General features: G+C 54.2%; 1 protein-coding gene across 19 annotated transcripts in view; it reads left to right on the top strand.

The window, feature by feature from the left end:
- Positions 1-27590, top strand: part of CACNA1B (calcium voltage-gated channel subunit alpha1 B) — a 181571-nt gene that overhangs the window by 59646 nt on the left and 94335 nt on the right. For all 19 annotated transcript variants that reach the window (XM_035723562.1, XM_035723560.1, XM_035723553.1 and 16 more), the window contains exons 11-17: positions 4050-4259; positions 8483-8595; positions 12713-12825; positions 15095-15226; positions 15477-15549; positions 23341-23458; positions 25833-25900. In XM_035723562.1, coding sequence (XP_035579455.1) covers positions 4050-4259; positions 8483-8595; positions 12713-12825; positions 15095-15226; positions 15477-15549; positions 23341-23458; positions 25833-25900 — 827 coding nt within the window. The remainder of the gene's footprint in view (positions 1-4049; positions 4260-8482; positions 8596-12712; positions 12826-15094; positions 15227-15476; positions 15550-23340; positions 23459-25832; positions 25901-27590) is intronic.

Here is a 27590-nt window from a genome sequence, read left to right as displayed (position 1 = left end):
GTGTTTAATGAGTTCATCTCCTCGCCTCGTGCTTTTTGGCATCTGGAATCCCCATTATTTCATGTTCTGTCTCCCACTCGGCCCCTGCAAGTCTCACCCTCTGTCCCTCATTCAACATTTGGCTTATGCTTCATCCTTCAGAACCACTAGTTTGGGTTCTAAGAGTGAACCTCCTCTCCTTTCATCTGCTGAAAGGAATTTTATTTTTTCTCCAAAAGTTTCTCCTTTCAGTTTTATTTTGATTGCTTTGGTGCTGTACTTGCGTCCCTGGGATTTTGCTGATTTTTCCTCCTGGGTCCCTGGCAGGGCTTCTGGGCTCACTTGCTTTCTGGGCCTCAGGCCTCAGCAGGTTCAGGCGGGCTTGGGCGTGGGGCCGGGCAGGGAAAGAAGAAGCCACATGTGGGTTTCCTCATGCCCAGCACCTCCTTTGTCCCTCCGTCTGTGTGAGGATGGTGGCGTCTCGGGCGCTGGGCTTGTCACCCCTCCATCCACCCTGTCACTGGTGCCCGTGGTTGAGCCTACGTGCCCCATGTCATTTCGCTGACTCCCACACAACGTGCTGGGACCAGGTTACCTGTGATCTGTTTCTGAGTGAGGGCTTCTCTGGGCTGTGTGACACTGTAAAGCCACATGCCCAGGGCAGGGGTGATGGGGTTTGTGTCTCCATGGCTTGTTGGCGAACATTACTTTCATTATCCCATGCTGGTGAGTGCAACCGTGAAGATGGAAGGGAACACATTTCTCCTCCGTCCCTTCACTGGCCTCTGGTGGGGTCATCGAGGGTGGGGATGGATCTTAGTCATTCTGCCTTCTCTCTGCCACTCAGGGCCTAAACTCTACACATGTGTGGAAGGAACGGGTATTGTTTTGCAGGGCCAGCATAGACCTTATATTAACTAATGAACCCCTCTTTTGGGCATGATGGAAAGAAATCCGAATATTATGTACACTCATGCATTGTTTCACTAATGATTAACTGTTCTGATATTCATAGGTTGATTTAATTCTTGATTTCCCTTAGCTTGATGATATATTTTTTCCTTGAAATAAGCCTTTTGATTATAAAGAATATACACTGATTAAGTTAAACATGGAAAATGCACAGTATGAAAAGAAGCAGTCCCAATCTCTCATGATTTTCCCCACCCAGACCTACGATTCTGGATGTGTCGTGTGTCCATGTTCACTGTGGACCCCTGCTTTTACCAAAGAGCTGGGCTGGAGTCACTGTCTGGAGCCGACCTGAGCACATGGTAGCTGCTTGCTGGGAAAGGCTGTCCTCCGGGGCACATGTCTCTGTCTCCGGAGACCCAGAACCTATGCCATGTTTGCCTGCGTATCCCTGTTCCCTGACCAAGTGGAGGCCAGGGGGTGGGCAGGTCTCTGTCCTTGGTTCTGCCATGGTGTGCGTGGGCACACACCTCTCCCTGGGAACTGACAGGGGGGCACCTCATGCTCAGTGCGCCGGGACTCTTGCTCCCCTTTCTGTCCCTTGGAGTGTGTTAGAGGGGGGACGGGTGGGGCTTCAGGAGCCAAGTAAGGGTACGTGGTTTTGGGCAAATGTGGCTCAGGAAGCTACTGTCTAGATATGCCTCGATGAGTGAAGATGTGTGTGGTTGTTTGCATGTGGGTCTGGGTGGCTGTGCCAAGGCAGCATTCCTACGAGGCCTTCCGCATGGCAGGGGCCCACTGGTTCTTCCTGGGCATGGTCCAGTAAGCCAGGTGGGGATGGCCGTGGAGCCTCCCCTGGAGAACTGGCTGCTTGTCTCACTGGCCACACGGGTGCACAGAGCAGTTTGCACAGGTCACGTGCCCTCTTAACCTTCCTTCCCAGCGTGGCCCTGTGTGTGTTCCTAGGTATGCACCCATGTGATTCTGTGAGTGGTTGTGTCTTTGAGAGTGAGATGATTAGGGTGTGTGTGACTTCGTTTCTCAGTGACTCAGGAAGTGGCAGGGGATCTGAGTGTGTGGGTTCCCCGGAAGGGTCTGTGCATGGTCTGCCTGTGTGTCTGTCTCTCCTGCTCTGCACTGTCTGCCTCTCTCTCCTGCTTTGGAGGGGGGAGTGGGTGTGTCTGGCTGTGGCCTTGGCACTTTGCAGCCTCAGTAAGGCTGGCCAAGAGCTCCTGGTTAATGAGGTCGCTCTGACTATTGGCAGTGGCTGGTGTCTGGACATGGATTGTGCGGCTGCATCCTGGCTTCCCTGGGAGGCTGTGATGGAGCAGTGTCTTCCATGGCTGTGGGTGGGGTGTGGCATCTAGGGCGTTGTGAGGTTTCTCAGAGGGCTGGTGGATGGCTCCTGGCCTGTGGACTGCTCCTTCTGTGTCTGGGGCTGTCGGTCACAGCATCTCCCCCTACCCCCCCGATGCAGCTGCTCAGCTCATAGATAAATCTCTCCACAGGCCTCAGGGCCTGTCCTCATTTCGGTGAACTCAAGAAAACATCAGCCCCAAAATACTACTAGTGTGCCACTGAGAGTCTAGGTGCACGTGCGCACACACACACACACACACACACGCACACACACACAGAACATCACGTGGCACACACACCCTCACCCAGGGACCCGATGCCCAAGCTGACTGGGTTTGAACCCTCGGAGCCTCACACAAGCCCAGGCCCTTATTGAAAACACTAGAGAGACCCTGATGTGCTGCAGAGACATGGGATGTCCGGAGAGACAGAGACATGCATACTCAATACCTCCAAGCCCCCATGAAGACTGCTCAGTTGTTTGTCAAGGAGTGCAGCGGCTCTCGCGAGGGTTCTCTCCTGCCCTCACAGAGTGTGCAATCTGGTCTGGAAGCTAGGCACAGAACAGGTCAACGAGCCAATACAGGGTGGGTGGTACACAGCTGTGATTATTGCCGGTAGGCTGATGACCCTATTTTGGAAGGAGTGCCCAGAGAGGGGTGTTTTGTGAAGTCCAGATGTGAAGCTGAGAAGCAGCCCGCTGTGGAAAGGACCAGTGGTGGGAAGCATTTTATGCTTAGGGTCACGGCAGGGCAGAGGTGGCATGTACGTGGTGATGGGGGAAGGCCGTGGTAGCTTCATCGCAGACATTCCAGAGACTGTGTTGGGTTTTGTGGGCCATACTCACCTCTGCCTCTGCACCAGGATAACAGCCATGGACCAGACGCAAGCCAAGGAACTTGGCTGGGTTCTAGTCAAAGTACTTGAAAATAGAGGGGCGCCTGAGTGGCTCAGTCGTTGAGCGTCTGCCTTCGGCTCAGGTCATAATCCCAGGGTCCTGGGATCGAGCCCCGCATCGGGCTCTGCATCGGGCTCCCTGCTCAACGGGAAGCCTGCTTCTCCCTCTCCCACTCCCCCTGCTGTGTTCCCTCTCTCACTGTCTCTTTCTGTCAAATAAATAAATAAAATCTTTAAAAAAAAATTACTTGAGAATAGGGAGCCAGGGGCACCTGGGTGGCTCAGTTGGTTGGGTGGCTGCCCTGATCTCAGGGTCCTGAGCTCGAGTCCCGTGTGGAGCTCCCTGCTCAATGGGGAGTCTGCTTCTCCCTCTACCTCTGCCTCTTCCCCCCTGCTTGTGTTCTCTCGCTCACACTCTTTCTCTTTCAAATAAATAAATCTTTAAAAAAGACAGCCAGTGGCTGCTGATCCCTGAGTTGAAGCGGGGCGGTGGGGGCGGGGGGAGGACCAGATGCTGTAGTGCTCTCCAAGGCCCACGGAGGAGCTGGGATGGCCGGGAGCATCAGGCCTGCTGGAAGGTGGCCAGGAGGTGCTGGGGACCATCTGGAGCCCAGTCACTGTGGAGACCACCAAGGCTCTTGGTTCCCTCACCTGTGAAATGGGGGTGGGGTCAGGCCCCACTGCAGGGGGTGCAAGGGTAATCAGCTAAATGCCAGTAACACACGGGTCTGACACACATGGGGCCTTGAGCTAGACCCGGGCTGGGGCAAGTGCCCATGAAGGTGTTCTCATGGGGGAGCTATGTGTCTGAGTGGGAGGGGAAGCGTGTCCTCAAGGATGTGTCCGTGGGGCACACGTCTGTGAGGGAGAGTGTGTCCTCAGTGAGCCCCTTGTTCCCCCAGGATCCCCCTTCGCCCGTGCCAGCCTCAAGAGCGGAAAGACGGAGAGCTCGTCATACTTCCGTAGGAAGGAGAAGATGTTCCGGTTCTTCATCCGGCGCATGGTGAAGGCGCAGAGCTTCTACTGGGCGGTGCTGTGTGTGGTGGCCCTGAACACGCTGTGCGTGGCCATGGTGCATTACAACCAGCCGCAGCGGCTCACCACGGCGCTGTGTACGTAGCTGCAGCTGGGCCTCCCCTCACCTCTTCCCGAACCACCTCTGGTCTGCAGCCTGCAAATCCCGGTTCACAGCCTTTTGCCTTGGAATGCCCTGGGTAGGACCCCTGCACTGACCCCAGTGCCCCCAAGGGCCTCTGCTGGGGCCTGAGCTTCCCGTCGCAGGTAGCAGGAGGCCTAGCTGATTGAAACGGGTTAGAAACTCATCTGTCAGTGTGGTGGGAAATGAGGCGGGGTCCAGGGCACCCTGGAGGAAGTTGATGGGGTGAGCAGTCACAAGCCAGGCCACATGGACCTGTGTCCTCCCTTGGAAGGGCCTCAGACCCACGGACCAGAGGACTTAGCCCCTCATTCCAATCTGCCACAAGGCTGCGGCTCCCTTCCTGGACTCCTGGGGAGGAACAGTCCTGCCTTCTAGCTCTCTTCCTGGGCTCTTTGGCTGTTTGCATTTTTTGGTTTTTGAACCTGACCAGGGCTGGCTTACCCATGTCCATGGGTCTAAGGGCCACAAGAGTCTGAGTCATGACTTCTCTTGGCCCTGGCTGCAGTTCCAAGGAGGAAAGGAAGAAGGTAACCGGGGTGGTTGAGGTCCCTTGTCCCTCTCCAGGGACCAGGGCTGACTTTCCAGGACCAACCCTTCATACCCTAGGGCTCTGTAGGCCATGGGGAGCTTGGTCAGGCCTTCCGCCTTCCTGTTCCCTGGGGGTCAGCTGCAATAACCCTGCTTGATATCCGGGGCTGATGTGGACACAGGGCCTATTGTGCATTCCCCTTGCTCTCTCCATATGGGAGTCCTGTATGCCTGAAGCCACCCTGCGGTGGCAAGAGAGTCTTTTCTCCAGAGGAGAACCCTCCTGGATCTGAGTCCTGGCCCCTGGTGGGCCAGCCACACTCCCCTCTTCCAGACCCCTGAGCCTGTCAGCTTTAAGTAGGAGCCTGGGCAGCTCTGGAAGGGTTCTTATGAGCTCCAGACTCTGATGTCTCCACAGGCCACTTGAAAATGTGGGTGGGGGTGATGGTTGAGGGGTGCGATGCTAGGCTGCAGTTTCCCAACCTTGTATTGAAAGCTCTTGTTGTGTAATGGGGAAGGGCATAGAGGCAGAAAAAGCCAGAGGGGCCCAGGGAGCTTTCGGCAGGCAGCCTGGCTTGGGTTGCCCAGGGGAGCAAAGTGAGGAGGCAGTTTGTGTGCTTTGAACCGCCCGCTCTGGCCCCTAATCCATATATCCTTGGACCTGTACTTTGGTGTCTGGGGACTTTGTTTGGGACTGAGGTGAGTACTTCCCTTCGTATCCCCTCAGGATAAAGTCTCCTCATCCTTGGGCGTTGGGTGGGGACCAGGGAGGTGGGGCTTCCTCTTGACCCCGCCAACGGTGCGGCTGTTCCTGGGGCTTCCTGGCCAGGCCTTTCCTTCCCATGGAAGAAGCTGATGGTGCCCAGTCAGTCTTGTGGTTACTCCTTGTTTCCTGGGGACCTGCCACCCGACCGGGCAGGCAGCAGGGCCTGGTCACACATCTGTTGTGTGGGAGCACAGTACGGGGAGTGCCCAGGTGCTGGGCCAGGCCACAGGCATCCCTGGCCACGCTTCTTCCCCCTTGCTGCTTTGTCTTCTCTGTGGTTCCCTGGGAATTCCTGAATTCATTGGCATTACCTGGGGAAAATGTCTGGCGGGAGAGATGGGTGTATGCTGGGTCTGCACACCTCTGCTCAGGGCCCTGGGCTCTCTCCTTGGCAGCTGGGCTGGAGCTGAGGAAGGCTGATCCAGCCAGGTAGGGCAGGTCTTGCAAGAGGCAGAGGCAGTGGCTGAGGTAGGAGGGGGGGTCTCCGCCAGGACTAGCTTCATTGGAGCTCCCTGGGAGGCTCTGCGCTGAGACTGGCCAGCCTGCAGAGAATGGGCTGTGTGCACCTCAGCTGTGTGTCCATCCAGGACCCACCCCCAGTACACCACCAGAACCCCTGAGACTGAAGCTTAACTGGTGCGGGGGGCAAGGAAGGGAAGCAACTGGCTATCGGGCTTTGTCATCCTCTGAGCCCCCCGGCCTCACAAGACAGGCTTGGCCATTCTGTCCTCCAATTATGATACAGAACACTGATTAAGTGCTCCGCCCCCCGCTGTGTGAATGCCCAGAGAGAGGGCTCATCTCTGTCTCCTCTGCAAGTTCAAAGCAGCACCAGCCTGTTAGTTGGATGAATGCTTCAGGAGTGAATGAGTGGATGCCCTTTCTTGGTCTCAGAGGGGAGGCTGAGCTTATGAAGCCAAGGGTGTCTCTTCCGCAGGAGAGTGAAAGGGCAGGCAGGATGCTGGGGGATTTCTGGCTCAGGTTGCTCCCTTTCTCCGAGGAGGTCTTACCATTGGCAGCTCCTGTGCTGGTTCCTTGCACTGCTCTCACGTGGGTCTCCTGGGAGCAAGATCGGTGGCTGGGCAGCTGTAGCTCCGAGGTCTGGTGTGTGGGCAGGGGCAAGTCCCATCTTCGTGGCCTCTTCCTCCAGGATCTGAGCTCTTCTTATGGGGTGCCCCACGGCGCAGGGGCAGGTGCCTTTGTGACCTCACGTGGAGGGACTCTGGGACTGTGCAGGGTGTTGGGGCGTTTGGAGCTGGACTTGGGGGCAGGGCGCTCCCTCCCTACCCCCCTCACACCTGCTGCTCAGCACAGCCGGGCCCAGGTGCTGGTCATTCAGACCTGCCTAGGTCAGTGGGCATCCGTGCCTGGCACCTTGGCCTCTTGGCTTCCCAGGGAGTCAGCTTTGCCTTCTCATTCTTTATCCCGTGCCTGGCTTGGGTGCCTCAGTGGCTTTTTGGCTGTCTTCAGAGGCCAGGCTTGTTGTGTGAGTTGCTACCAGGAGCTGATTATCCATGTACTCAAGCCACAGTAGGGGGTTCCCCACCTGAGACCGTGGGCCATACAGGTCATTGTGTGTCTGTGTGTGGGCAGTGGGGCTGGTGCCTCTGCTCATGCGCAGTTGGGCTACTGTAGATCTGCCCCCGACTGAGGCTGCTGGGTCTCTGTAGTGGAGTACATGGTGGAGAGCTGTGTAAGAAAGCAGATGTCAGGGTCCAGAGCTATGTGGTCCCCTCTTCTGTTGTCTGTTTTATCAGGAGCTGCTTGAGGTCCAGCTTCCCAACCAGTCCGGATGCCAGAGGCCCCAGGAAGGCTGGGCCGGTGGCCTTCTGGGGACTGGACTCTCTGAAGCTTACCCTCCACTCCTGCTCAGGGCCTGGACCCTCAGGGGCAGGCTCTGCCCTGAGTTCTGAGCCGCTTCCCTGGCTTCTCCTGCTCTGGGGCCAGAGGTCATGGTGCCTTTGGGCCACTGTACAGAATAATGAGCTGATTCCAGCTCGGCACCTGGGGAGGAGGGTCAGAGACAGTGACCTTGTTCTGCTTCCTGGACTTCCTGGTTTGACCACTGGCAGAGCTCGGCTGCCTCTCTCGCTGTCCGGACGACCTGTTGTTTCTCGCTCTGGCTGTGCGTGTTGCTCGGGCCTGGCTAGGGGTTGTGTCTTGTCTGTGTGCCTGGAATTCCTAGCATGGCCCTCAGTTCCAGTGTGGCCTCCCTTTGGTCCTGAGGCCCTTGAGGGTCTGCACTCCCAGTGGAGGACTCCTGGCTAGGCAGGAGGGGTCGCCTGCAGGAAGGTGAAGGTGCCCAGGAGCCTCTGTGTGACTCGTAGAGTGAGGGGGCGGCAAGTGTTGGTGCCTCCTGGGAGCCTCGTGCTGGCCGGTCCAGGCAGTACTTGGGTGGTAGGTGAACACATGAACAAAGTGAAAACCAAACTCGGTGATGTGGGGGTTTTGGAAGGGTTTCGGGGAAGTCCTCACGGAAAGACAGGGTGATTCTGACGAGGAGGCTGAGGGTCTCCACCATGCTCAGAACATGGGGCGGGGAGCAAGCCTGAAGGCAGAAGGGTGGGTCTGAGGCCGTCCTCTGGGGAGTACTGTGTGGCCCCGGAACTCACTCCCGGGCCCAGTCCCAGGGCAGCCTCGCCTCCCTCCTGTCTCTGGCAGCACCACGTTTCAGAGTGGACAGGCATCCCTCTGGGCCCCTCCCGGTCCCAATCCGTTCATTATTCTCCTCCTGAGCTGAGATGTCTGAGCTCGGGGGCCACAGACCAGGCCTGCAGGGCTCAACCCTGGGAAGGCCCAGAGGTCTGGTGTCCTCCAGTCTGGGCTGGAGCCAGGTGGGGGGAGGCTGAGAGCTAATCCCCCTCTTCTCCGGCTTCTCCTAGACTTTGCAGAGTTTGTTTTCCTGGGTCTCTTCCTCACAGAGATGTCCCTGAAGATGTATGGCCTGGGGCCCAGAAGCTACTTCCGGTCCTCATTCAACTGCTTCGACTTTGGGGTGAGTAAGATCTTCATGAGAGGTGCCGGCTGGGGTCCAGGCAGGTCCAGCTGTGTCCTTGCTCGAGAGTGCACACAGCCCCCTCCCAGTATACGGTACCCAGTGTGTGCTGGGGTCTGTGCCGCAGGACCCAGGCAGTTGAGCGTCCTATGACCCTGTGTGGGTCAGGAAGCTCCCTAGAGACAGGGAGAGGCCTTTGGCAAAGGGACGTCCTGTGTCCTGGTTGGGCCCTGACTTATGGGGGTGTCAGCTGCAGGACACCCTCCTTCCCACTTCTGACCCTGTCTGTAGAATCTGCAGATCAGCTGAAGGTGTCCCCTCTGTGTCTGGTACAGCCGTCTTTCAAATGTGCCACTGCTCCGCAGAGGGCTCAGTGTCCCCAGCAGAGCTCAAGGGGGTGTGATCCTGCTCCCTCACTGTCCTGCAGATCTGGCTCTGGGCAGCTTGGACACATGCTTCAGGGAAGACCTGACAGGGGCATGATGGTCCAGCCCTTCTCATGGGGCTGGCCTGGGTCCCCTCACCAACCTCTGTAGGTCAGGGAGGCCTCAAAGGCAGGTGTTCAAGACTCCCTGGGACAAAGCCCTTCCCAGGCCAGCAAGCACACGGACACCTCCCCGGTGCCGAGCCCAGAACCCAGGGAGGAGCTCTGACCCAGTGGAGGCTCTCAGTGAAAAGTGGCCATGCCAGCCCTGAGGAAGGTTCATGCCTCCGCAGAGTTCTGGCTGTAGGTAGACGTTCAACTCGAAAATTCAGTGTGACATTGACTTTTTCTGTCAGTGGAGTTGATGGAACATTGTGTCCGCGGCTCTGTTAAATCCTCACCAGGGCTCCTGCTTTGTAGACGAGTAACTGGAGATGTTGTGGGATTGGCCCAAGGCTGCCCAGGTACTTTGTGGGGGAGGCAGTGTGAACCCAGGAGTTCTGGCCCTGGGGTAGCAGGTTTGTGCCACACAGCGCTGCCTGATCTCTGGGGGAAGGAGGGGCGCTGGCTGCCCAGGGTGTGCTCTGAGACACGGATACCTGCGGTTCTTCCTGGGATGGCTTCTTGTCCCTTTTGCCTGCTGAGTCACGAGGAAAGCCTGTAGCTCACACAGGCTGGAGGGAACCCAAAGAGGTTAGCAGATCTCAGAGAATCCTTGATCTTGTAAATGTGTTTGTATCTTCTGGTTTGAACTAACTGGATCCCAGGACATGGGAATGATTTGCACATAAGCTAACAAATTATTCCAAAATTTAGCAGCATAAAATAAGTGTGTATTATCTTACAGTTTCTATAGGTCGGGGGTCCAAGGCTGGCTTAACCAGGTGCCTGTGGCCCAGGGTCTCAGGGAAGTCACAGTGCCGCTGACAGCTGGGACGCAGCCATTCCAGGGCTTGATTAGGACGGGAGAATTTCCTTTCAAGCTCATCATATGGCTGTTGATGGGACTTCCAAGCTCACTCCTGTGGTTGGTGGCAGGGCTCAGTCCTGGTCACGTGGGTCTCTCCCCAGGCTGCCTGAGTGTCTTCAGGATGTGACAGCTTGTGATCGGAGACAGAGACTGAGAGTACCCAAGACAGAAGCCACAGAAACCCAGGCTCAGAGAGACGACCCATCAATTCTGCCATATTATATTTGTTAGGAGTGAGTCACCTGGCCCAGCCCACGTTTAACAGGGGTAGGGAATATTAATTACCCAGGGACATGAACCCCAGGAAGCAGGGTCACTGGGGGCCGTCTTAGAGGCTGCCTGCCACAGTCTACGCTCTGGTGTAGACCACATCCTTCCTGATGTAAAAGACACCCGCGTCCTCCCGCTTCCCCAGCCACCTCCCATTACAGTGTCAGTTCAGAGTCCAGGGCCTTCATCCAAATCAGGCCCAGGTAGAGTCACGGCTCCTCAAGGACAGCTGCTCAGTCCCTCCCCACCTGTGGACCCATGGAACTAAAAAGACAAGCTGTCACCTGCCTGTTGGCAGGACTGGCATAGATGAACTGCCGTCGGCATTCTTGTTCCAAGGGGACAGTGCGACACACAAGGGAGTCTCTGACCCATAGCGGTTCAGGGATCCACCTGGGAAAAGTTGGGGATCCTGGGATTAGTTCTAAGGACTGGGAAGCCCTCTGGGCTTTTGGTTTTGGCCTCTGCATCACCTTTCTTGTTCCAGGAAAGATAGCATGTGTTTTCAGCTAGACACTTCTCTCAGCCTGCTTCCTACTGGTAGGACTTTAGGAATCCAAAGGCTTTTGTCTTGTACTGTCTGTGTCCCTTTCAACCCAAGCTGGTGATGTCTCTGCATAGCTAAGTCTTTCAGTGTATTGTGGGTATGTTGTGAACCTCCCTGGATTCCACTTGATGAAAGCCCTACCGAAACTCTCGCAACAGGCCCTTCCCAGTGGGGTGCCTGTGCTGAGATGGCTGAGGCCAGTGCACGTTAGTGCCCTGGAAGACTTGCTGCTCATCAACCTGACGTGCAAGGCCATCTCCGCAGGGACGGGCTCCCTCAGTGTCACAGTCGTGCCCTGGCTTTCTCTGTGGACCGTGCCATTTCCTAACTTCGCGTCCTTGGTTGTCTGGAGAGGCAGCTGACAACCCTTTCCCGTGCCTCTCCCTCTTCCCGTGCTGACAGTGGGTGGCAAGAGCACCCCAGGCTGCACCTGCAGACTCTGCTTAGAGATCCCAGAGACCTCCCCGTCCATGTGGCACACCTTCTTCTCTTCACATAGCTGTGGGCAACAGTGTGGCCGAACTTCCTGCCAGTACACAACAGGACTTCTGCCCCCTGTCCTGTAGACCCTTATGTGCAGCCTCCATACTTCCTCACTGTCCAGAACCCATGGACGTGCTGGATTCACTGACATGCTGCTCCGTGCCCATTCTCTGGCTCCAAAACCACTCCCACATTGGAGAGCACTCCATTTCTGTCTCCAAAATGTGTATTGTTTTTTCCTGATGGATAACAAATTACCCCAAAGTTTAGTGGCTTAAAACAACCATCATTTGTTATCTCTCATGTCCGTGGGTCGGGAGTCAGGTGGGGACTTAACTGGGGGCCCCCAGCTCTCGCTCTCCCACAAGGCTGCAGTAACCGCAGGCTCTTTGGGGTGGGGAGCTCACACCCAAGCTCCTGCTTGTGGCCGACAGACCTCAGTACCGGTCACGGGGGCCTCTCCCCAGGCTCCCTCATGTCCTACATCATGGCAGCTGGGGACCTGCAGCAGAGCTGAGAGCACCGAGGAGGAAGCCAGTCTTTGTGACCGAATCTCAGGGGTGACAGCCAATCACTTCTGTCACATTCTGTTTGCTAGAAGTGAGTCACTGGGTCCAACCCATCCTTGAGGGACAAGGCTATAAAGGTGGGGGTACCAAGTAGTGGGGATCACTGTGGGCCATCTGAGGGGCCACCTGCATCATGAGCGAATGGGAACAAATTCTGAGGATTAAGGAAAGACAGAGACGCTGGAAGACCAACAATAAGAACACAGATTTAGGAAACTGTGAGCTCCAGCCCCAGACAAACATCCGGATGCTGTGTGCACACTGTGGAAAATTGGTGGAGGTGCTCAGTGTCATCAACGACAGATGGCGGCAAGCTTGGATGTCCCAGGTGTGCAGCTGTTGGGCTGTCTGGACGTTGCAGGACATCAGATGGTCTCTCAGTGATGCATCTGTGTTCAACATGGAGAAATATGCAGAGGATGGCTGTGCATTTGGGGTGACCCATAAGGGGTGCACCTGCCAGAGCAGATGTGCGGGTTAATGGACCAGCATTAAACTACACAGGGGTTTCCAGTCATGGCCAGGGCCTTGATCCTGGCACATTCACCCGTTTCTCAGCGCTGTGGGAGAACGTTGATGCTAAGCTGATCTGATTTGCAGTTGGCCAGTCAGGAAACCAGTAGGCCTACCCTCGCTCCACATCCTGTGTCCCCGTGGTGCGTCCAGGGTGGGCATGTTGCGGGGCAGGTGAGCACCAGGACTGGTGTGTGCTCCCCAAAGGCTGCAGGGGCTCAGCATGAGACGTGTACCTTGTGTTGCGGATGCTTACGGCGTGATCCAGAGATGCTTCATTCAGAGGTGCAGGTGTGGGATGAGTGGGTGTGTACCTGAGGCTGACCCTGTCTCCCGTGCAGGTCATTGTGGGGAGCATCTTTGAAGTGGTCTGGGCTGCCATCAAGCCAGGAACCTCCTTCGGGATCAGTGTGCTGCGGGCACTCCGGTTGCTGAGGATCTTCAAAGTCACAAAGTATGTAACCTATGTGCTCCCAGGTGAAGGGGAGAGGGGGAGTGCAGGTCACATCTGAGACTGGCCCACACAGCATGCTTCTTCCCAGGAATTCATGGTGATGGCCTTGAACTCAGCTGTCTGGAGTCTCTTTTTGTGCTTATAATTGGTTTAAATACAAAAGACAGTTATGAAGCACCTGCCCAGCATGACCCTGTCTTGGCCCTGGGGGGCCATACCTATCCTCAGGGTCGGTCCCGATTGGCCCTAATGTTGCCGGCAGGATTCCTAGTTTCTCGTTAGCTTGCTTCTTGTAGTTTCGTACTGTGCCCTCCTTTGAAACCAGCAGTCCCATCTTTCAACTTTCAAAGGGTTACTTTGCTTCATGGTTAACAGAAAAAAAAGAAGTTATCACATGGAAGTTTTTTTATCATCACACCCCCAAGTCTTCCCACCTCCCCTGCAGCCCCACCCCCAGAAAGGGAGGGAGGCCTCAGCTGACTCCGACCTGACCCGAGCCAGCTTGGTTCCTCTGTGGCTCCCATTCCCAGGCCTGCTTTCTCCACCCTGTGCTTCCCTGTCTAAGCTGTGGCAAGAGGGCAGTGACAGGCCTGTGTCTTCTCTTCTATTCCAGTTGGTTCTTTATGGAACCCTGGAAGCCAGTTGCACCATTTTGTCTCCGAGGGGGCTGAGGCCCAGGGCGGAGGTGTAATGCAGTTACTGAGCGAGTGCTGGGCCTCTCTGCTGGGGTTCTAGTGGTGGGAAGAGGTGGTGCGCCTCAGCCATAGCAAAAGCCTGCTCTGCTCTCAGCTGGTTTTAGCTGTGGCTGCACACACACCGCAGCAGGGACCTCACCTACCCTGAATTTTGGACTCCTGTTGCATGAGTATGTAGCCCACACATGCTCCAGCATGGATTTCCACGCAGTCTCCCCAGCAGCCTGGACCATGACAGCTGCAGGACCCAAGGAGCAGAACTGTCAACAGTGAGCCTGTGCAGGAGGCCCTGGGCTCCAGGTCACCCCTCCAGTGACCTTTCAGAACCCCACTGATCTCCCCAGGGTAGATGGGAGTTCTTTTGGTCTTCTCCAGTCTGTTTTAAATCCAAACCTGAGACCATTTGAGGACATGATGGTGTCACTGCAGGAGAGTTTGGGCAAGAGTCTGGTCTAGCTGGGTCCACAAACACACACTCTTGTGTGGCATGTGGTTAGTCCTCGGTTTCTTCCCCGTGCCGTGCTGGTACATCGCTCCGGGAGGTGACTGCGAGACCTGCCTTCACCTTGGTTGCGGGGCCTGGTGTTTTAGGGGCTCTGCTTCCTTCCAGAAGCCAGGCCACCCCTGTCCTGAGGAGGGCTGGCTTTTCCAGAGTTTTCCAGCCCGTCTTCCATGAACCCTCAAGTGCCTTGTAAGAGAATCCATGGAAGAGAGGTGAGCCTCTGTGCCATTGGCCCTTGGGAGGACAGGGCCAGGGACGCTCGGGGCCTGCTCTCTGTCCTGCCACCAGGGTGATGGAGACACAGTGTGTAGTATGTCTCAAGGTGGCTGGAGGGAAAGCCATGTGCCCCAGCCTCTTCTGGGGAGGAGCTCTCCAGAGGTGGACATGGGGTTGGACCCCCAGTCACCCCGTGAGTGAGCTGTCAGCAGTCAGGCCACCATGGACTTTAGTGGGGCCCGTGTGCCATTGGGTCCAGTTGCATGAGACATGTCCAGAGACATGGTCTCTGGCCTCCAAGAGCGTTTGAAATGTGTGATGGAGGGGTGGGTATTGTGGGATGCCAGGGAAATGGTCTCGCAGCACTGCCCCCCCCCCCCCCCCCCCCACCAATCGAAGCTGTGTCCTGGGCCCTCGCTGAGAGGGGCATTCACACCGGGTTATACATCACGCCTCACAGCACTGAGGACCGGCTCGATGCAGGCCAGTGGGGCTGATTATGTCCTGCTGCAGCTCCTTCTGTACTCGTGGTCTGAGCGGAGACACCTGGAAGCTGCTTGGGTGTTGAGGGGTGGAGAGGGATCGGGCACCATTCTGCCAGGCAGAGTGACAGGGGCAGGTTCAGGAGATGAGGGTGAGTTCAGCTATGGATACAGGGTCTCTGCCGCCCCCAGTGGAGGAGTCTGGAACTCTCTGGAGAAGAGCTCTGGCCTCCAGGTGTGGGGCCTGTGGGGTTTAGAAGGCCTCGGAAACCACAGGTGTGACTGGGAGAGCCCTGGAGTGTGGCATCTGCATGCGGGCTGGTGCCTCCGCGTGGGCGCAGCTGGGTGTGGACACACCCCACCTGCCCCGACAGGTACTGGAGCTCCCTGCGGAACCTGGTGGTGTCCCTGCTCAACTCCATGAAGTCCATCATCAGCCTCCTCTTCCTGCTGTTCCTGTTCATCGTGGTCTTCGCTCTGCTGGGCATGCAGCTGTTCGGGGGACAGTAAGTGGGCCCTGGGCGGGGGGTCGTATGAGGCTGGGGGCCCCACTGGGAAGGCAGAGCTCAGAACAGATGTGCTGCTCAGGCCCCCTCCACCTGTCTGCCGCTTGGAGGTCCCCCAGGGGGACAACGGGACAATGGCGCCGAGCACACAGCCCACCCACAGCCTGGGACAGCGTTGCAAGCTGAGGTGCCAGATCCCCTGGCTTCTGGTGGGACGGCCTCCTCCCAAAAGACTTCTCGTTTCCCTCAGGTTCAACTTTAAAGATGAGACCCCGACAACGAACTTTGACACTTTCCCCGCGGCCATTCTCACTGTCTTCCAGGTAAGGCTCCTGACTCTTGGCACCCTCCTGGCCTGCTCATCTCTCCAGGTATGGGCAAGGCAGCCTTCCCTGTCAGCATCTGCACAGCCAGACAGCCACCATTTCAGACAGAACCTCCCAGAAAACAGGAGAGAACAAGTGGGAGATGAGCACAGGGCGGTCTCCAGTCCTTGGGACTCTGCCACCAATCTAGAGCCTGGGTCTGGAGGGAGACGGGGTCCCAAGAAGCATGAGTTCCCTGGGGGTTCAATGGTCCTGTGGCCACTGGGCTTCAAGCCACCACTTTCTCTCCCAGCCCCTGGGAGCTGGAGTCACGGCTGTCTTACCCTTTGAGAATAAAACAACAGAGTGCTATCCATGCTTCTCCCTCCTGTTTGTCAGGCCCAGGGGTCCTTCAATTCTCTTTTGTGTCTGGAGATCACGCCCGCCACGGCTCCTGGGGAAGCTGAGTTGCCTGTGATGCAAACCTTGTCACTCAGGCGATCTCTGCCCTCTCGGAGGGGTTCCCTTTTGAAGACTCTCTTGGTTGAGCAGTTGGCCCCCTTGCAGGGCTATAGCAGCACCCCTGATGTCCCCCATGACTGGCCTCACCGATAGGATAATGCCAGATGTTTCTGTCTTATGAAGCCTCCTTGGATGCCATGCCTGCTATTGAGCAGGTTGGGGTGGGTTGTTGTTTTGCCCAGGATGACTCTTAGGGAAGTCCAACAGGCTCAGCTTAGCCCCTGGCCTCTGGGGCTGCCCTTGGTCTCCAAGTTGGGGCCTCTAGCAGAGGGCGACCATGACCTTTCCTGTGCAGTGTGATCTGTTCAGTGATGGGAGGGAGCTCCTTCCTGCTGTGGGGCACTAGGGCTGCCCTGTGGGACCTTGAAAGTCAGGCAAGGGGAATCGGCGGAAATGTCTTCCAGACACCGCAGTAGGAAGGTGAGTGGAGTCAGGGCAGCAAAGGCATAGGGTTTGTGGCAGAAGGATTGGGGCTGGCAGAGGTCAAGTTGGATGGGCCTTCAGGGCCAGACCCACAGGCTTCGCCAAAGCAGGGAGGTGACATGATTGACAGAGCTCTGCTTTGTTCTGTCTGTTGCAGGAAAGGAGTGGAATGTGGTTGGTTAATGGTGGTGGTGTGGGACAGAGGGGAAGAGGAAATCAAAGTTAGAGGGAAAAGATGGGTTCTTCTGGTCAGATTATGCTCTGGTTTGGACCTCAGACCCCCCTCTGCTCTGGAACATGGCAGTAAGAGAATAAGTACATCTAGAAATTAAAAGGATCCAGCCGAGCAGAAAACAAACTGTGGGCTGGAAATGGAACAGTAAGGAGAGATGCAGAGATCGGGGCACCTGGGATGTGGTCCGGGCGAGGCAGGCGGGCTGGGCATCAGAAGCATCCATGTGTGGCCTGCCTGACTCGTCGCTGGGGAAGGTGTGTGGCCCTTTGAGGAGCAGAGGAGCAGAGCTGGGAGAGGGTGACTATGGCTGGAGGACGCCGAGAAGTTCACAGGGGCAGATGGCTGGCCAGGCCAGGCTTGCACCTTCCATGGATGGTGCTGGGCTGGGGCCTGAGACCCCAGGATGGGAGTTCACTCTTGCTTCTGAACGGGGCTGGAAAGGGTAGGGAGAGTGTGTGACCAAGAAGAAAACATCAGGTCTGCTCATGATAGTGAGCAGTTGGCATCTAGCAGGCAGACTGAACCGTGGTGAAGCTGACCCCACCGAAGAGGGTGGACAGCACGTGCAGTGGGAAGGTGAGCTCACTCCGAAAGAAATGGGAATAAGAGAGCAATGCAGGTGACTTTGCATCAAATGTGCTTGCGGTCTACCCAGTGTTTGAGGAAGAACTTGTAACACATAACACAGAATTATGGAAGAAAATACCTGAGAACCAAGAATAGGTTAATATGAGAAAGAACTAAGTAGAAGTCCTAGGAATGAAAAATAGTGCTTTTAAAATAGAAAAGTAAAGGGCCAAATATACTGTGGACACGACCTAAGAAAGGATGGGTGAGCTGGAAGATGTGGGGGAACTTGGGGGTGAAGCCCAGCACTGTCCCGGGCGAGTCTTAGAGGGCATGCACTCGGAGGACCAAGCAAGAGTAATGTCAAACCTGGATGTGTTGTGATAAAGAGAGAGATTCCCCACAGAAGAATGACAGTCTGATGGCAAGGGTCAGCGAAGGAACTTAGAAATCCTGGGGGACAGCCCCCATGACCCCAGAATGCTGATCCAGAAAGCCGAGGTTCAAGCTCGAGGGGGAACTGGACACGTTCAAATGCAGATGTGGAGAGAGCTACCAACCCCTGATTGCTGAAAGCACCACAGACGTTATACATTTAGCAAAGCCAATGATTTAGGAAAAAAAAAAACAAAACATTACACTAACCCAAGAAGAAATTAAAGACCTGAACTATTTCAGAAATTGAATGATTAAAAATCTGCCTACCCAAGCCACCACGTTCTGGTAATTTTATGAGTGAATTCTACTAAAATTTAAGAAAGACGTTATTCCAATTTTATGCAGATGACTCCAGAGAAGACGAAAAGGAAGGTACCCAGCTGCCTTTAAGAGACTAGAATAACCTTGATAAAACACCATAAGTGAACTAATGTGAGTCCACTGCTTGGTGACTCACAGGAAGAGACCTCAGTGGGGGGTGGGTTGTTGTACAAAGGAAGCTTTTATTTGCAGTAAATAAAGAGATCACAGGGAATAACTTCCAAAGCCATGACTCCCCATGTGGGGATGAGTGGGTTCCTTCGATTTAGGGCTCAGATGAATACTCAGAAAGGGGAGATTTGTCAGTGCATATTTAGAGGTGGGCATAAGGTCATGCATGCACACTCAGGAAACACGTCTATACGTGCATCGTTTGTACGTCGTGCTAATGGGGTTTGTGCTCCCCCGTGGAAGGAGACTTTCACATTAGAATGAGGCAGAGGGAATTGCCCCACACTGCACGGCCTGCCTACACAGGTGGGAGTCAGTGACTGAGCTCTTCCTGAAAAGATAAGGTTAACATTCATGTGAATAAGAAGGGGGCTCAGTGGGGGTCTTAGGTCATGATCACAAACGCAGAGACAGAAGGGAAGTAATATGTAATCAAACTGGATACGCTTGTAAATTAACAAATCATCTTTATGATCAACTTGACTTTACCCTAGAAATGCAAGATGACTTAACATTGGAAAGCCTATTAATGTAATTCATCATCTTAGCCAGTTAGGGTAGGAAAAAACCGTGTGATCAGAAAAAACATGTGACTCCAGCAAGACCACGGCACAGAGTCGAGAGGACAGAAGAAACAACATCTGGGAGATTTGTCCACTCTGGAAGCTGGGTGATGAGGGCGTGGGGATGCAGCACTCTCTGTGTCTGTCTGGGAATGTGCATAACACATTTTTTCTAAAAAGATAAGATCACATGATAAAAGCCAACACTCCTTCCAAGTAAAAACTCTTAGATTATGCTGGTGTCTGTGGTCTGCAGTAGGACAAGAAAATATGAAACACAGTTTCTCAGGATTGATAAGGAAGAAAGAATATTCACAGCTAAAATATTTGCACACACAGAAAACTGAAGTGTTGTGTTTGCAGATGGTATGGGACAATTTGGTTGTCCATAGAGCAAAACATGAAATTGGGTTCCTACTTTGTTCTGTATTTGAAATCAGTTTGGATAGATTAAGACCTAGATGTGAAGAGCAAATCTGAAATTTTAGGAGGATGCACAGGAGTGTAATGGTACTAACTCAAGGTAGGGAAATCCTTCTTAAGCGATAAGAAGCACAGATCATAAAGGAAAATATTGACAAATTTGACTGTTAAAATAGAAATTCCTGTGCATCAAAAGACACCACAAAAAGGTTTAAAAAATGTCATGAACTTGGAGAAGACATTTCCACAGTATTAGAATAACCACTGAAGTGTCCAAGACTTACCAAGAACTTCCACAAATCAAAGAGAAAGACAAATAATATCTGGGAAAGGCAGAGTGTAGACAAGCATCTCATAGGAGAGGAAGTTGGGCTGACGAATAAACCAGTAAGAACAATTACCAGTGTTGCTAGAGATGCAAATTAGACCCACCATGAGACAACCTCTCCACCTGTCAATTTAGCAGAAGTTAAGAAATCTAATATCAAGTTATAGAGGGGATGTGGAGAAATGGAGATTCCTTTATGCTGTTGGTGGGTTGGTAGAACCACTGTGGGTAATAACGTCATAAAACCTAATAACTGGGACTTGCGTAGGGGTGGTTCCTGTTGTGGGTCTGTGCTCGGGAAAGTCCTCTGCCCAATTGCACAAGGAGAGGTGCGTGTGAGGTATCATAGCATTGTTACTTATAATCGCAAAAAACTGGAAGTCACCAAAAATGTCCATCGTCACAAGAATGGATAAGAAAAATGTGTTGTATTATCTGTATAGCAGGAACATGAACGACCTAGAATTAAATGTGTTAACATGGATGAATCTCACAAATATAATATTAAGCAAAAAGAAAGTAAGATTCAAAATAATGCACAACATATGATGCTATTTAAATAAGGATGAAAACATGCAAAACTGTTGTTTATGGCATCCATGCAGTGAAAGTATAAAAGCTTGCATGGAAATGAGAAACACCAGATTCAGGGTGCTGTGCTGCTGGGAGGTAGGCTGGAGCAGTTCTACTCAAGGGGCGCCACCTCCTTTGAATGCTATAGTTGTCAAGCCAGGTAGTGGGTACATGGAGGTTTGTTAAAAATTATTCATCATTCCTTTCTGAATGTTTGAAATAGTACATAATTAAAAAATCAAAGGATACAAAAAGATAAACTAAGTAGAAATCATCAAAAAGAAAGCTGGTATAATATTAACATCAGCCAAAATTCAAGTTAAGAGAAAAAAGCTTTAGTAAAAATAAAGAAGTGCATTACAGAACAACAAAAAGAAGGCAGCAATCATGAACCTGCATGACCTCACAACATGACCTAAAAATATACTGAGCAGCAACTGATAGAAACACGTGGAAGTCCACATCTTAAAAGGGGTTTGTAATACATTTCTGTCAATCCATAGGATGAGGCTGAGGTCTATGGAACTCTGCACCCAGCCGGACAGCAAACAAAACAGTCATTGTTTGGGACACATAGGACATTCACAGAAACTGACCACTTGTTAAGTCACCCAGGAAATTCCTACAAATCTTGGAGAATTGTCATCCTACAGAGCACATTCTTGATGTAATGTAAATAAACAAACATGTGTAAAAAATTATTATTAAAACCTAAAGGCTGAAGGACTGAGCTAAAGAAGACATCACAACAGACCTTACAAAATACTTAGAAGTGAACAATGACATCAAAACTTATGGAATGATGTGGAAACAATACTTGGAGGAAAATTTATAATCTCAAATGCAGTCGTCAAAATAAAAGAAAGACTAGAAATAAACTAGTGATGTACTTATCTTAAAAACCTAGAAAAGCGAACAGGCAAACCAAAGAAAAATTGAAAGCAGGAAAAAATGGTTAATAAGCAGACATTAGTGACACAAAACTAAAACAGCAAGACAACAAAGTCATATAAAGCTTGCTCTCAGGAAGACTAATACAGGAGACAGCATCTTGGCAACACTGGCCGAGAGAAAAAGCACAGATGAAAAGTTTAGCCTGGAAGGGAGGCCTACCTACAGGAAAGGGAGAGATTGTTTTAAATCCCAAAGAATATTATGGCCAGAGATTTGAAAACTAAGATGAAAATGCACTTTCATAGGAAAGCCTCAAACACATAAATTAGCTCAAGAAGGAATTAAAAACCTGGATAGCTTTCTAACCATTAAGGACAAGGGATCTGTAGAGCTCTTTTCCTGCCCTGGGCCTGGCAGGTATAAGATGAGTCCTACCAAGTGCATAAAGTTCACTTGTGCTACTGAACACAAGATCAACATACAAAAATGTAGCTTTCCTATGACCTAACCATTCAATTAGAAAATTCAATTAAAATGAAATATTTCATTCCAGAGGCGACAAAAGCTATGAGGCACCCAGAGATCTACAAACAGCATGCAAGACTTTTATGGGTGAAATTAGGACTTGTTGTCAAAGGACCTACAGATCTGGGTACACAGGCGATATATTTATAATGGGGAGTGGCAAAGACATCTGCTCTCCTAATTTAGTCTCTTGGAATTCAGCATATTGATAATGTGGAGGAGTCAACGTCCAAGAACTGTCAAGACGATTCAGGAAGGAGGGGTCTGCCTCACCATGTGTCAAGAGTTTTTACGAAGCAGGAGGATTGTGAGGTATGAAGAGCAGACCAAAGAAGCCAGAAATGTGGCCAGGCTAGGCAGGAAGCTGGCCGTAGGAGGGGGATGGGCACAGAGTATTTTAAAAAAGTAGGTCTGTGAGACCTGGCTGTCCACTGGGAAAAAGGTTGATCTTCATCCCTGAGTGTACACAGAACAGTAACTACAAACTCCAGGTGGATTCAAAACCTAACTGTGTAAAACCAGACTTTAAAATGGTTTGAAGAAAATACAGAAGAATATTTTTATTGCCTTTGAATGGAGAGGAATTTCTTAGATGCAGGGCACTTTGTCATAGAACAGAGGCCAGCCGCGAGCATTTCCAGTAGTTCTGCAGACAGAGGCAAGAATGAGCAAGAACACACGGAACGCACGGGAAATCTCAGTCAGTGGGAGGAAGGTGAGGCATCCGGGATGTGAGACTGTCGAAGAGGCCCCAGAGGACAACACCTGACCGGCTGGCCCTCTCACTCCTCAGCCCGGAGCAGTGCCCACCACAGGTGTAGCCTAGGGTGAGCGCTTCGGAAACCCCTTGTAAGGTCAGAGGTGCACATGGCCTGCTCCCTGGCCGTCCCAGCTGTGGGCAGACCTTCCACGAGTGCAGTGAGACTCGGTAGCAAAATCCTGGAAAGAAGGAAGGTGCCAGTCAAGAGGCGTGTGGGTTGTTGGCCTGAAGGGTTGGTGTTCGGTGGGGGACAGGAGTAGGTGGATTTGTGTGCCTTGTGTGGATAAACTTCAAAGATACGATACTGAGTGAAGACAGCAAGCTGAAGAACGGTGCGTGTCGTTTGATACCTTCCTGTGAGTGTTTAAAACACGCGTGGTGTATTTTGTTTATAGATACATGTGTGTCGTGTGAGTGGAACTCTACTGACATGGTTCCTCACCAGGTTTGTGATTGGGGTCGTCTGTCGGGAGTGTTCACGGGCAGTGGGACCTGATGCAAATGGGACAAATGTGAGCAGTGTCCATTTAGATTGGTGGACACGTGAATGTCTGTTACGTTCTCCTCTTGTACTTTTCCAAAAATACAGTAGCAAAGAGAGACATGTTTCCTAATGGGGCAAGGATTGCATTTAGCCACCCTCTGTGCTGGACCCACTGTCACCTAGACTGTAACATCCTGGCCCAGGTGGCCCTGGGAGTGGGGAGTTCTGCCTCCCCAGCCCGGCCTCATCTCTCCAGCTCATTGCTACAATTCTCCTCCTTGCCTTTGCTCACCTTTTCCTTCGGCTTGGTGCTCCCTTCCATTTTTGGCCGAAAAGCTAGAGCATATTCATCTTTCGAGGCCTGACCCAGCTCAGCAGCCATGTCTTTATGGAAGTTTTTCTGGAGGACCGTGGGCCACCTTGACCTCCAGAAGCCCTAACATCTAGAAACCTGTGTGTCTGTGCACATGTACCCATGGGTTCTTGGGACACAGCCATGTCTTGACCCTGAGCGTGCACATGCATGTGCATGTGGGTGAAGGTGGCCATGCAGGCATGCCCTGTGGTGCTGTCCCTCCACAGATCCTAACAGGAGAGGATTGGAATGCAGTGATGTATCACGGGATCGAATCGCAAGGTGGAGTCAGCAAAGGCATGTTCTCCTCCTTTTACTTCATTGTCCTGACGCTGTTTGGAAATTGTATCCTTCTTTGGGGCTGGGGTGCAGTGTGGTTAGTGCTTGGTCTGGGCCTGCCTCTCCCTCTTCCCCCAGGAGGACTGGGTGGGGGGTGGTTGTTGGCCACAAATACGAGAGGGTACCTTCTCATCAAGTGTGAACGATGTAGCTCCTCCCTCAGGGGAGCTGGTTTAAGTCTAGATGGTGAATATTCTCCAGGCAGCCTGAGCTTGGGGGTTCCGGAGGCTGTGGGGCCTGAGGTCGATGGAAGCATGAGTTGCATGTACGGTACCCAGAGGGAGATGGTATGGTCAGTGGCAGGCTCAGGAGGGTTGCTATGGGAAGACGTGGGCTTTGAACACTGATGGCAGTGGGTTTGGTTTGGTTTGGTTTGCCCACTTTAATTCAGGAATTAAATTTTGGCCCTGGGCTTTTAAAAAACTGTTCCCTGCTGAAAACATCATACCTGCAGAGAAATATGAAGCAAGGTTTCCTGTAGTGGGTGGCTGTTGGGCTCGTGTTTCAGGACCTTGGGATGGGAAGGTGGGTCTGGGGTCCGGGAGAGCCCAGCAGCTTGGTGGCAGCTCTGCCTTAGGCAGGCTACCTGGGAAGAGGAGGCTGCAGGGCTCATGATGGGGGGGGAGTGTTGAGGGCCAGGAGAGGTGAGGTGTGAATGTGGCCCCCCTGCTCGGGGTGGGTGGGGGAATTCAGGATAAGCAGGGGCACTTGGGTTCTCAAACTCTTTTGTACATCAGAGTCCCCCAAGGGTGGTTATTGCTCAGGTTCCAGCCCACAAATGTGATGCTAACATGCTCCCCTGGGAGTGCTGATGCTGTGGCCTGGGGACCCCCATTTTGAGACCTGCTGCAGCAAGTAGCCCGCAGAGCCCGGAGAAAGATCCGTGAGTGGCCTTCTCGCAGACTGACCTACTGGCTTGGCCTTATTTCCCTGCACGCACACCTGGACACGTGACCCTGTTTGCCCCTCCTTGCCCCTGCCTTGCAGGCTCTCACACCAGTCTATGACCTGTGACCCTGTAGACCCTGTTCTCTTTGCCTGCATTCGCCCCAGAGGGGCTGCACCATCTGTTTGCCCTGTGTAGTTCAGGGCCTGGACCCCAGGGCAGGGAGCCCCGTCTCTGTGGGGGCTGAGCAGGAGGCCCAGCAAGGAGGAGTCAGGGGCTCAGAGGGGCAGTGTTTGTTCACTGTTTAGCAGGCGGGTGGGACCTGGGGGCTGGCTGACTGGAAACCCGGAAGTGGCAGCCAAGGTTGTCGGAGAGGGAAGGGGCCTGCAGTGTTGACCTCAAATGGTAGGGGTAAGGGTGGGGAATAATTGCTCTCCAGAAGGAGGGGGCGCCCCCCCCTCCCCGAGACTGAGTAGTGGCCTGAAGCTCATCACAGCTTTTCTGACCCTGCACTGTCAGGCCAGGTGTGTCAGTGGTCAGGCCTCGTGCTAGCCAATGGGAATCGTTCCCTCTGCCTCTGTGCCCCTCTCTGGCTGGGCCCTGAGCTCCAGGTGTGGGAAGGCCTCTGAGGGTGCTCATGGCTGTGGTTAGTGCAGGGAAGTGGCCCCCAGCCTCAGTGTCTGTCCTCTGGGCTCTGCTGGAGCCCCGAGCAGCCTTGCCTATGAGGTGGCACCTGGCACGTGGGTCCCCTTGAGTCTCGGAGGCATCTGCCTGCCAGACTGGGTCCTGACCAGCAGCAGTCATTGCTGTTGGCCTCCTGCAAAGCCAGAGTCTACGCAAGCCTTGCCCTGGCAGGAATGACTGCCAGGTTGGGGTTAGGGGGGTGAATCCCCAGGCCTGTGGCTAAGAAGCTCAGTTCTAGGGCTCTGACTGGGGTGACTTTGCCCCCAGAGGACATCGGCAATGTCTGAGACAGTTTGATTGCCTTGAGGAGAAGGTGCTGCCGCATCCAGGTGCTGGGCAGAGGCCAGGCATGCTGCTCAACATCCCACGACACGGGGTTGCTTGGTTCCAAAAGTCAGCAGAGCCAAGGAATGAGGTGACTGGGGAGGGCCTGGGTCTGTGGAACAGTGCTAAGGCCTGACACAGGGTGCAGGGTGGGGATGGTTCTGGGAGATGCTGTTCTGACGTGCACAGGAGGGGAGCTTGTGGGAAGAGGTGGCTCCGGCCCCAGGAGAACTGGAGTGACTCAGGTCAGTGGCCTGATCTGGAGAGATTGGAGGCGGCAGCCCTGGCAGCTGGGCTAGGATGTTTCTGGGGGTGACAGGGGCCAGAGGAGCAAGGGGACTGGAGGGGCATGTGGCCATCAAGGGAAGGAGGCTAGTCAGGCTCTGGGGAGATGGGGCCCAATTCTCCATGGGGGAGCTGGGGTATGACTGTGGGAGACTGGGGGTGGGGGCAGAAGGGTTCCCTTCCTTAGCTGGAGCCAACCAGACACTCTGCTGAATGTCTTCCTGGCCATCGCCGTGGACAACCTCGCCAATGCTCAGGAGCTGACCAAGGTATGTGAGTAGGGACAATGCCTGCAGCCCAGGAGGAGCAGAGGGGGTGGGGGGCGGCAGCCTGTGTCACTCGGCGTGAGTCCAGAGATCCATGAAGAGGGTCAGTCCAGGATTAGGACTCATGTGACCACTCTCCGGGGGAGCCTCCTCAAAGTCCTGGACAGGTAGAAGTTAGGCTGCCATTTGGGAGTGCAAAGGGGGCAGAGGAAGCGTGGGAGATGCCATGCCAGGAAGGGCAGGTCCTGGAGAAGCCAAGAGCTGGAAAGAATGGCCAGAAAGGCAGGAGGAGGTATGAGGAACAGATGGTACAGCCCAGAGAGAGCCCTAAGAAGTGGGGGGCAGGCTGTACTGGCCTAGGGGTGAAGGACCCTGAGGTGTATCAGGAGGTATGGCTGAATGAAGCAGCAGGTGTCCCCTCAGCCAGAGGCATGCCGGAGGTGAAGACCCTCAAGGGAGGTGTGGGGTTCCCTGTGCCCCGTCCCTGGGCGGCGAGGGGGCCCCTGTGGTCTGTCGTGAATGTGCACTGTTGTGCTCGGGCAGTCCCTGGGCAGTTCTGTCCTCAGATGCTGGGCCTGGCTGGGACCTGGAGGAATGGCTGCCGCCTCTTTGTCGGCTTGTCTGTGCTTCAGCAGGACGGCTTCTTCTCCAGCTGTGCCCAGTGGGCGGCCTCTAATATTCATCTCTCATCCTGGAGCCTGGTGGGGGATGTGATTATACACACCCTCCCCTGTGGTTTCCTTCCCGATGACACAGCCCCCTGCCTGGTCACCTTCAGCCTCACAGCCATGGACGGTGTGGCTGGCTCTCCCGCTGCGTCGGCGTTAGGCTTGTGCTTTGACAAGCCCCGGCTCCTAGTGTGGAGGGTCAGGCCACCCGCCGCAGACGCCCCGCGTGCTTGCTCTCTCGGCTGAGCATGTGGCCTGTGTGCGCACCTCTCGCCTGTGTGCTGGAGCTGACACCTGTGCACATCCCGTGTGTGTCTGGTGCAGTCCAGCCCGACTCTCAACGCCATCTCTGTTCTGGGGCTGAGCTTGACTCGGGCCTCGCCTGAGGAGGGCAGCTGCGGGACGTGCCTGCAGTCGGCAGAGGCGCAGCTGGGCCCGGTGCTTCTGACCGTGCAGGTACCCCACCGCCCCCACCCTGCTCTCTGGTAGAGGCAGGCCTATTCGCGTGTCCTCCTTTGCTTCTGCTGAGACTTCCTCTTCTCCTGGCCCGGGCCTGGGCTGTGGCGGTGCCTGTGGGTATGGAGGCTTCCCTTGCTCTGGCTGCTGCCTCCTGAGGGCCTGGAAGTCCCACTGGCCTGCTCATTTCTCTGTCGGCCAGGGCCGAGATGGGCTCTGCCATCTCGAAGTGGCCGGAGAGGGCTTGTCCCTGGCTCCTACCTGGGCTGCTGGGGCAGGGGGGACCCTGTGTCCACCGAGCGCCTCTCGGTGTCAGGATTTCCGGGACATGAACTGGGGGTGCTTAGGAGCATTGGTGGTCTGGGCACCAGCTGTCTTGGGGCAGAGGTGAGCTTGAGCTTGAAGTTCTCACTGTCTCTTCAAGTTGTGCCATGGGTGAGGACACACCGGGGAAGGGATGTCCTTGGGGCCCTGTCTCCATGCACAGTCAGCCTGTGCGATGGCCCCTTTGGGCCAATGGCCCTAATCCAGGAATTCCCTTGATTTGGAAGTTGGGGCAGGTAGAGGCC

The sequence above is a fragment of the Zalophus californianus genome, chromosome 13 (genome assembly GCF_009762305.2).
Source record: "Zalophus californianus isolate mZalCal1 chromosome 13, mZalCal1.pri.v2, whole genome shotgun sequence".
NCBI lineage: Eukaryota > Metazoa > Chordata > Mammalia > Carnivora > Otariidae > Zalophus > Zalophus californianus.
The sequence above is the reverse complement of the archived record's forward strand: the minus strand, read 5'-3'. Positions and strand labels throughout refer to the sequence as shown.